Source organism: Trypanosoma cruzi, genomic scaffold, assembly GCF_000209065.1.
Source record: "Trypanosoma cruzi strain CL Brener 1047053517089 genomic scaffold, whole genome shotgun sequence".
Lineage (NCBI taxonomy): Eukaryota > Euglenozoa > Kinetoplastea > Trypanosomatida > Trypanosomatidae > Trypanosoma > Trypanosoma cruzi.
This window is the reverse complement of record NW_001849567.1, coordinates 136,095-146,261: the sequence shown is the minus strand read 5'-3', so window position 1 is coordinate 146,261 and position 10,167 is coordinate 136,095. Positions and strand designations below refer to the sequence as shown.

At 48.2% G+C, this 10,167-nt stretch overlaps 3 protein-coding genes across 3 annotated transcripts, besides 14 other annotated features; all 3 read left to right on the top strand.

Moving 5' to 3' along the window:
• Tc00.1047053511305.40 (hypothetical protein, conserved) lies at window positions 1–908 on the top strand (the record flags this gene model as incomplete). The annotated part of the gene is made up of 1 exon (XM_801220.1): window positions 1–908. A coding segment is annotated over one exon (908 nt), but the record flags the coding sequence as incomplete, so codon positions are not given.
• Window positions 1–10,167: a sequence feature (heterozygous, Esmeraldo-like haplotype).
• Window positions 993–1,012: a microsatellite.
• Window positions 1,012–1,050: a microsatellite.
• Window positions 1,156–1,187: a sequence feature (T-rich).
• Window positions 1,363–1,420: a sequence feature (CT-rich).
• Window positions 1,469–1,507: a microsatellite.
• Window positions 1,693–1,721: a microsatellite.
• Window positions 1,859–1,895: a sequence feature (A-rich).
• Window positions 2,022–2,043: a sequence feature (AT_rich).
• Window positions 2,053–2,072: a microsatellite.
• Window positions 2,184–2,216: a microsatellite.
• Window positions 2,310–2,369: a sequence feature (A-rich).
• On the top strand, window positions 2,405–5,866 carry Tc00.1047053511305.20 (hypothetical protein, conserved; the record flags this gene model as incomplete). Its single annotated transcript, XM_801219.1, has 1 exon — window positions 2,405–5,866. The coding sequence occupies one exon, from the start codon at window positions 2,405–2,407 to the stop codon at window positions 5,864–5,866; it is 3,462 nt and encodes a 1,153-aa protein (XP_806312.1).
• Window positions 6,481–6,522: a microsatellite.
• Window positions 6,579–6,604: a microsatellite.
• Window positions 6,710–9,649, top strand: Tc00.1047053511305.10 (5'-3' exonuclease XRNB, putative; the record flags this gene model as incomplete). Its single annotated transcript, XM_801218.1, has 1 exon — window positions 6,710–9,649. One exon carries the CDS (start codon window positions 6,710–6,712, stop codon window positions 9,647–9,649), a length of 2,940 nt encoding a protein of 979 aa, XP_806311.1.

The following is a 10,167-nucleotide window of genomic DNA, read 5'->3' as shown; positions in this document are numbered from 1 at the left end:
GCCGCCTACAGGAATGGGGACCACTTCTCAGCCTTGCCATTCCATCTATGGGAATGATGTTTAGCGAATGGGTCTCACTGGAGATCAACAACATATTTTCGGGCTTTGGCACTCGTGAGGAACTCGCAGCATTTGGTATAACATTTCAGTTATCGGGTATCTGCTGGGCATCTGCCTCAGGGACGTTTATTGCAGCCTCCGTGTTGGTGGGGAATGCCATTGGAGAAGGAAAACCCTTGTTGGCACGTCGTATGGCATTTTGTTGTTTATTCATGACCGTCACGATTGCACTGCTTAACTTGATTGTTGTTTCCCTCGCAAAGAATCTCATTCCACGTATATTTACGGATGATAAAAAGGTCATTTCAATTGTTCACTCGTTACTGAAGTATTTTTTTATCTATCACGTCTTTGACGCATTTCAGAGCGGCGTCATGGGCGTCCTACGGGGGTGCGGGAAGCAGAAACTCGGCGCATATGTTATTCTCCTTGTGTACTCCATTGTGGGTGTCCCGTTGGGTATTATATTGTTTCTTAAAACCGGCTTTGGGATTGGGGCACTGTGGTTTGGCCCAGCCTTTGGTGTAATGGTGGCGGGGTTTCCTGTATACATGTACATACTGTTGTACCACATCAAGTGGGGAGAGTTGAAGGCACACACGGATAGTCAAGAGTTGAGCGGTGTCATTGTGGAGGAGAATGTTGATGAAGTGCTCGTGTGCAGCAACGATTCAAGCGAGAACGGCGAAGAAGGCAATAGTAAAAATGATGACAAGAAGACTATTTTAAATGGCAAAACATCTCAAAATAACACCCCGACACTTACAAGATCGCCCTCACCCCAACCGATAGGGCAACAAAAGCGATATCAGGTAGAGACTAACGTAGCACGGGAGGGTACTGAATGAAACGGATTACATAAGAAAACTCTATTGGTGCTGTTGATTATTTTTAATAAGCGTTTGTGAGAATAAATAAATATCTCTGTATGACTCTCTCTCTCTCTCTCTCTGTGTGTGTGTGTGTGTGTGTATGCGTTTTTGTTTGTGTTTCTGTCTCTAACACCCTTTTTGTTAAGCACCCACATATATGTATGTATGTATCTACATACCGCAGCGAAGGAGGAGTCATATGGAGCGGTAAATGCATCTGAACAAGAAAAGGAAAGAACAAAAAAAAAAAAAAAATTATTTGAAGACGTACGAAGAAGTGACGAAGAGGTTTAAAAACTCGTGAGGCGAATGAAATTTGATTTTGAACGTAATTAGCCGAAATATGCGGATGATGCTTCATGTATTTATTTATATATTTTTGTGTATTTTGGTTGAGTGGCTGAGAGGTGTTTTTTTTTTTTTTGTTTGTAGGAGGAATAAGAGAAAGAGAGAGATGTGGAGAAGGAGAAGGAAAAAAAAGGCGAAAGCGCTGATGCCACGAATAAAAGTGTTTTCGATCAGTCATTTATGACGTCTTTCTCTTTTTTTTTTTTTCTTTTTTTAAATTTTTTTTTACATTATTGACTTTGTAATTTTACCGTCTAGTTGGTTTTGTTTTTGATAGTTGCGGCTGTTTGTGATATTATGCGTCTTGAAGGGACTTTTTTGAGGTTTGCTGGCCGTGAACCAAAAGAGAGGGGGGGAGTTGACATATCGACATAATTATAATTTATGCGTGATGGCGGTGTGTAGAATACAGTTTTTTTTTTTCTTTCTTTCTTTCTCTCTCTGTCTGCCTGTTTCTGCGTAAAGGGAGTACATATATATATATATATATGAGAGGGAGGGAGAGAGGGGAGGGGGGTGATAGCGTGGATATTATTTTTATTTATGTATGTGAAATGTACTTTCATTCATTCATTCATTTTTTTTTTTTGTTTTTGTTTATTTTTTGACTTTTGTGAATCCGCGGTGGGGGAGGGGGAGGGGGAAAGATCATTTGGGCAGGCAACACAGTATGAATGTCGGGTACGTTTTTCAGCGGAAGAGCGGGCTAACGACACCAACTGGACGGGTGTGTGTGCATTCATATATTTATATATTTTATATTGATGCGAGGCACACACACACACACACACAGAGAGAGAGAGAGAGAGACATGCGCACACAAACACAAACACGGACATGGAGTGAGGCCCGATAAGGGAAGAAGAAAAAAAAACAAAAAAGTATAAAAGCCATTTATGGGTGTATACACATATATATATCTATATATTTATATATCTAATTATTTACATTTACTGTCATTGCTCTTATTGCGTGTCAATGTTGTTGTTGTGGTTCTTTTTTCTTGTGCTTTTAAATAAATAAATAACATTTTGTTTCTGTGTTTTCTTCTTCTTTTTTTTTTTTTTGCATGTGTTTGTTTCTGTTGTTTTGGGTTGGTGAGGTGGGAAAACGCCTGCGACGGCATGGCGGTGATCCCAAAGGCTGGCCAGGTGTTTCATGGCGAGGATGGCACCTTCTCGATCGTTCTCCCGGATACATGCGATCCGAATAATGAACCGACGCAGGAGGAACTGCTGGACTACGCGAATTGGCTGGGGATTGACGCGGAGAAGGAGCCACATCTGCTGTGGATTGCGCGTCAGGGCCTGCGGACGCCACTACCAGCAGAGTGGAAGGCATGTCGTACAGGCGAGGGAGACGTGTATTACTTTAACTTTTTGACCGGTGAAAACAGCTGGGAACACCCCATGGATGACGTGTTCAAGCGTAAAGTCGAGGAGGAGCGTGCAAAGCTGGTGGACGGTGAGGGCGGTAGCAGCAAGACGAGAAAAAAGAGCAAGTCATCATCCACTGCGGGAGGAAAAGGTGATAGGGGGGTGGAGAAACGACGTCTCGAGAAGGGTGCGGCAGGTTATGTGACGTCGCCCGAGAGGTCTGGGAAAGGGGGAAAACTGAGTGCTGTTATGTCACCAACATCATCGACGTCCACATCGCCCATGACGAAAGGGCTGCCGGCAACTGCTCTGCGATTTGGTCGATTGGGTGCCCTAGGAACTCCGGAGGCAACGCAGCGTCTTACCCCGGACGTGAGCGGGTTGTTGAAGCCATCGAATTCTGGCGACCGCTCGTTTACGCGGTTTGGTTTTGGTGGTACCAACACGAGTACGAGTAGTCTGGGCTTGGCTGCCGGTGGGATCAGCGGCGGTATCGGCTCGGGGAAGTTGTCGCTGACGAAACCGCCCGATGGGGTGAAGGAGATGGAGGCACAAATCCGTCGGCGCATCGATGAAGAGATGGACACCCGACTACGAGCCATGCGGACACGCCATGAGAAGCGGATTATGGAGGAGCGTACGGCGATGGAGAAGGAGCTGCAGAAAGTGAAGGAAGACGGCGAGTGTGCGGTGGCGGCTGCGCAGCAGCGGCATGCGGAGGGGGTGAAACAACGTGCGCAGGCGGAGTTGGAGTCTTTGCGACGGGCGCTGGAGAAGGAACACACGGAGACGAAGGGACGTGTGGAGTCGCTGCGGCAAACGTTGCAGCGGGAGCGGGCATCGATGGAAAGCACCCTCCAGGAACGTCTGGAGGAGGTGAGGAAGAAGTTGCAGCTGAGTCACAGCGAAGGATTAATTAGGCAACGTGAGGCGTCGGCGGCGAGGCTGAATAAAGAGAAAGCACGACTACTAGAGGACCTCGCGCGGCGGTTAGATGCGGAGGCAAATGATCTGGAGAAAAAAACACAAACAACTGTGGAGAATTTCAAGAAGACTCTCGAGGCCGAGCGGGCCAAATTGAAGGAGGAACTTAACGAAAAGGCGATGGAACATGGCGACCGCAGTGCGTCCAGCGCGGCAGCGGAGGCCGAGGCGCAGCGGGCGTACGAAGCGGCAGTGCAGAAGGCAACAAGTGATGCTGCAAGCGCCATGGAAGCGTTGCGTCGTGAGTATCGCCTCAAGGAGGAGAAGCTGCGGGCTGCAAAGGAGGAGGAAAATTGTCAGGAGAAGGAGTCGTCCACGGCGATGACATCTTTTGGGGACGCTAACAAAAATGATGGCCTGAAGCGTAGGGAGGCGGAGGCGGAGGCGGAACGGCTGGAGCGAGCGCTGAAGCAGAAGATCGCACAGTACGAGGCGGAGACGCAGCGGCTGGTGGCGACGAGGCAGGCGGAGATGATGAAAAACATCGGGCCATTAAGAGACAACGCGGAAAGTGGAGACCAGGGCGGCAGCAACAAAACCAGTAGCAAAAATACCAAAGTGGGTCATTTCGCGACGGCAGCTGCGCAGGAGCAGCGACGGTTTGAGGTTGCATCTCGGCGTCTGGAGACAAAACACGCGCAGTCAATGGATCGCATACGCCGTGAGCATGAAATGATCCTGCGTGAGAAGAACCTTTTCAACCCACGACAATCCTCTGGCTACGTGGAGAAGATACAGGAGGAACACAAGTCGTGGTTGAAGGCACATCCACCGATAGCGCTGACGATGCCCCAGCTGGAGCCCGTGCCGGCACTACCCGGTTTAATGGACGTGTCTCCCGTCCCAATGCCAGACCAGGAGGAGCAACAGAAGTCTGTCGACATTGCGGTCACCGGCGCGAAGCAAAAGAGGGCGGTTGAGGATAGGAAGAAATTGGCGGAAATGGAGGCGGCGCTGTCAAGAGAGATGAAAGAGGCGGTGGCTGCGTATCATGAGAAGCGGCTGAGGGAGATTGAAGCCCAACTCACACAGTATCGAGTGACACAGGCGGAAGAGTACCAGCGACGAAGTTATCAAATGGCTGCTGACATTGCAGAGGCGGTAACCCCACAGTCATTGCAGCTTCGAGGAAAGGCGGAGGATCCGGTGCCGAGGTTGAATGAAGTGAGTCTTGAGGAGGCAAAAATGCGTGAGGAAGAAATACGACGGCATCTTCAAGGACGTATTGATGCATTGGAGGAATTGAAGCGGCATGCACGGGATGAGCTGCGACAGAGACAAGAAGAGGCTCAAAGAAAAACTTTCACTTTGACTCCTGCAACCATTGCGCTGCAACGTCCTCCTCCTGTGCCAACGGAGACGTTTTTTCCAGGGTGTCAGGAGCAAAAATTTTCCCCGCGTCCTTGTCAGCAACAGCAGCAGCCACACGGTCCCCTTACGCCTGTCTTGAATCGCACCTTATCGACAATAGCTCCTGCCAACAGTTTGTGGAGCAGCACACGACCGAGTCCGACGAAACCGTATCATTGGTTGAGTGCTGATAACGCGGCGTCTTCTCTCTCCTGGCAGGAGAACCACGCACCGTCGGTAGGAGCGGGAAACGTTGAAAAGGTTTTGCCATCCTCACTGTCGCAACGCGATGTTGTATTGGAAGATCGTCTACATCGTGCAAGTTTATTACTGAAGAAAAAGAAGGAAGAGTTACGTGCCCAGCAGGCGCGCATGGAGCGGGCCCGTGATGCATGGCGGCGGGACATGGAAGAGTGCCGCAGGCAACGTGACCGCAAGCATGCTTTAATGTTGCGAGAAGTCAAGGAGGTGCTTGAAGAGAAGGCAGTACAACTTAACCATGAGGTGATGGAGCTAAAGCGAGCCACTCAATGGCTGCGTAAACGCACAGTGCTTTATAAACAAACACTGAATATTCAAACCTCTAATCTTGCTTCTGCAGAAGAAACGAGCACGGCAGATCACACTGCTGCCAATGGCTCCGGACGAATCATTTCTCTGCTGAAGGACATTCTTGCGAATACAGAGCTGCTGGGGTCATATGTGGCATCAACGAAAAAAACGGATGCCAAGACGTTGCGTCATGGGCGGTGCCGTTCACCTGCATCTCCTCCAAATTCTCACACCTACACCCACCCCAGTCGTCATGGGGACGCATCGTCACCGTGGAAAAATGCCAGACCATCTGGCGTCACACGGTGGCTTATGGAGCAGTGACTGCCCACATATGAACTGCGAGGGGGAAATATGCGTTCTGATATGATTGCTGAATTAAAAGAAGGGTGAAAAATGACGGGAAAAAAGAAAGAGAGCGAGTGGGGGAGAGAGAGTTTTCGAGAGAAAAAACTATATGAAACTTCATGTATATTTTGCCTATAATGCACGTGTATGCTTATGTATGCCTGTCGCTTTGTAAAGATGAATGCCATTGGGTGAGGAGAATTAGAGAAGGAGAGAAAGAGGATTTTTTTTTTCCTGCTTTTTTATTGTTTTAATTGCCAAGTCTATTCTTGCTTTCATCCAGCCTGAACGTTTTGTTTGTTTGTTTGTTTTTCTTTTACCTCCTTGTAAAACCATGACCTTTTCCTCTATCTTTTATTTTTTTCTTTTTGTTCTCTCGGTGTTGGGCGGTGGGCGAAGGAAGACGTGAGGGAGGGATGCAGCAACGAGAAGAGGAAATAAGGAGAAATGGGACTTCGAAATTGTGCTGTGACTGTAATTCAAGAAGGAGGAGAGTTGTTGTGTGACTCGGCGGCGTGGTGAATCCCCTTTTGTACCTGCGGATCAATGCTCATTTTATTCACACGACAGAGAAACAAGCACGACGTATGTTTTTATTTTTTCTTTTCTTTTCTTTTTTTTTTTTTTTCTTTACTTCATGTATACATACCTGTGTGCGTCTATGTATGTTTATAAACAACGGAACGGAGAAGGAAGGAAGGAAGGAAGGAAAGAGAGAGTGCCGGAACAGTTGTCGTTGCATTGTCATTACGGTGTATATATATATTTTGTTACACACGGTTTTTGGTTTTGGAGGGTGGCTACAGTTCAGCTGTCATTATGGGCGTTCCAAAGTTTGCGTCATGGCTAACGAAGAAGTATCCTGAAATGGTATCGGACGTCATTCCCGCTGATGTGCATGGACTTTATATTGATCTCAACGGCCTGATTCATCCTTGTTGTCACAGTGAGCGTGACCCTTCCGTTGCAGCACGGCCGGAGGAGGAAAAACTGCAGTGCATTTGCTGCGAGGTGGAGGTTCTTTTGGCGACAGTGCGACCCCATGATATTTTATACATTGCGACGGATGGTGTTGCGCCAAGGGCCAAGATGAATCAGCAGCGCGCTCGGCGTTACATGAGCCGAGCAAAGATCATGAGCTCTGGCACAGAGGTTGTGGAGGAGGTTGTGAGGGAATTTACCCCAAATGAGATGGCAGAGGCCGATGACGATCTGGATGACATTCGTCAGTTATTGATGCAGGATGCCTTATACGGTGGGGTCATGGTTCAGGACGACACAACAGAGACATTGAATGGCGTTGCGAATATCGCAGATTCACTCACTCCTGTCACGCCTTGCCATGATAAAAGCAACAACCATGAGGCCCACGCTGAAACCTGGGCTGCTTTTGACGGCCTCACGGATGGCACGATGGAAGTTACAGAGTTTGATAGCAATTGCATCAGCCCGGGAACGGCATTTATGGTGAAGGTCACGAACGCGATTCTTACGATGGTGCAGGATAAACTGACCAACGGGGATCCGCTTTGGGCGGGACTTCGTGTGGTATTCTCCGGGGCCAACACCCCAGGCGAGGGAGAGCACAAGATCGTTGATTTTCTTCGCACCCAGTCGTCATACCCCGGCTTTAACGGCAAGGGGGCGCACGTCATTGCAGGACTAGACGCAGATCTGATCTTTTTGTCGCTCTCGCTGCATATCCCACACATACTTCTTCTCCGAGACAGGGATAGGAATCCGTATGCGGTGAGGATGCATGACCGACACCGAGAGAAGAGACAGGTTCAGCCTCATAAGTTACACACGGAGAGTGAAAAGAATACCCCCGATCTTGCACGGGAATTGGAGGATAAGACGGAGGGCAACGAGATTCACGTCGATGCCGATAACGAAAATAGTAAAAACTCCTCCAGTGAAGGGTCAGGGCAAAGGAAACCGCCGGGTGTGCTAGAGGCAAACACCAATTATGAGTATTATGACATTGATACGCTAGGCTCATGTCTCGTGTCGGAACTTCATGGCTTGTGTCAGCTTAAAAACTTTACTCCCAACAACAAGAGAGCTTTTAGTCCGGAACTGCTGGTGTCATCGAATGGATACCACTTTTATCGCCATGCGGGGTGCGCCGATGGCTCGTTACGAAGCGTTTCAAAAGGGGAGGATAAGAGCCATCATGACAAGGAAAGCTGGCGCAATTTTCTTCCATGTGCTTCACAAGCGAACAGTAAAGTTATAGATGATTTTATTGTGATGGGAATGCTGATGGGCAATGACTTTCTTCCACGTCTCCCTGGTGCGTTTTGCGGTGAGAGTGTCATGGATAACTTGCTGGAGTTGTATGTTTCCAATGTATTGCCGTATGGATTTCTTACAAGTGGGTATCATGAGATTTATCTGCCACAGTTACAGCGTCTTCTGCGGTCATATGCGAAGATTGAAACTGTAAAATTTCGTCGGTTTGCGCTAAGCAACAACAAAATGACTCCCAAAGAGGCAGCAGAGCCGCTTTACTCGCCGTTGGACGAGCAATGGCGACAAACGTACTTGACATCAACGGGACTTACCGGCAACCTTGAAGAGGCATGTAAGAAGTATGTGGAGGGGCTGCGCTTTGTGTGGCGTTACTATAGCGGGAACGCGTCAACTTGCAGTTGGTCCTGGTATTACCCATTTCATCATGCTCCATTTGCACTGGACATTGCTGACTACTTGCAGCGATGCGACCTTACGAACTTACCGTCCCCACCATTGGAGACAACGCCTCCTGACATGTTTTTGCAACTTCTTTGTATTCTCCCACCGACGAGTCACGCGTTGTTGCCAGCTGTTCTTGGCGACGTTATGTTGAATCCACCAGAGGAACTACGGGAGACATTTCCCAGCATGTGGCGTGTGGACTACACCGCCGCCTACGGGAAGGATTATCTTGCAGAGGTTCTTTTGCCATTTGCCAACGTGTCAGAACTTCGTGAACTTGTTGAGTCATCACGGCCATATTTCACGAAGGAGGAGCAAGAACGTGGGCGGCAGGTCAATTACCACCTTGTGTTGGGTTCACGGGCATCTGGGTTTGAAATTAACGGTAACATCTGTGAGCTCAACGCAAACGATGCTGCCATATGGGATCTTCAGCGAGAGGGGCTGAGGTACATGCAGCTGTGGGACAGCCCGCCAGAGCGTGGTCGGCCCAAGACATACTCCTGCACGACTTTGGTCCCTTGGGTCACATGCGATGCGAGGGGGCGAGTACACAAACGGGAGCGTTTATCTCGCAGCGAACGGCGCAAACATAGGGACGATGTGCTATCCGATGCTGCTGTGACACTGATCAACAAGGGCCCTTCATTTGCCGCGTACCTCTTTGGTTTTACGGCATCTTTCTTGTTGATGGCCATGACGCTTTTCCCCTGGCTATCACTTTCTATTTTGCAGGTGCTGGCCGTGAATCTTACCGCTGTGGCGTTTAGTTTTTTTATAGGTATTGCCGTGCATGACCCCATTGTTGGGAGCGGCGTTCAGCGCAATAATATTCGCTTTACATTTGTTGATTGGCTCTGCGCCGGTTGCCTTTCGTTGAATTTTTCCTGCAATGACAAATGTTTTTGCTGCCGTTTGCCTTTTGATTCAAAGCGGTGCTTAGCCGTTTTCAGTGGAACACAGTCAGTGACGCCTCCCCTGTACGACCCCAATCACGCAGCGTACATGGAGACTGCTTGCCTTGAAATACCAGGGCGCAAACCGACGGATGCATCTTGATGAAGTTCTCTCTTTTTCTTCTTTATTTCTTTTTGCAGGGTGTGTGGGAAGGCGGCACGTTAAACAAAAGGGGGGAGGGATGAATGGGGATAAGGCAAGAGGTTGAATGTGAGCTTATGGAGAGGTTGTGTGTGTGTGTGTGTATGGGATGAATAATTGAGTGTGTTTTTGCACCGCAATTGGGCAATGAACGCCAAATGGAAAAAAAAAAAAAGCGAAAATGAAGAGGAAAGAAAAGAGTATGATGTGTTTTACATGTGTTTAAAAAAAAAACAAAACAAAAAAAAAAACTAAACCGCGTTACTGTGGGAAGAATTTACATGTGCGAGACGCAAGAAAGTTGGTGAGCGGAGGGTCGATATGAGGGGTTTATCTCTTCTTCATGTTCGTTCCACGTATAAACAGACACGTTTGTTCATGTACCGATACATTCATATGCATGTGCGGTTTTGCATTTTTACATGATGCGCACTTTTATTTTTTCTTCTTCTTTTTATGCATCTCTTTTGTTTTTTGTT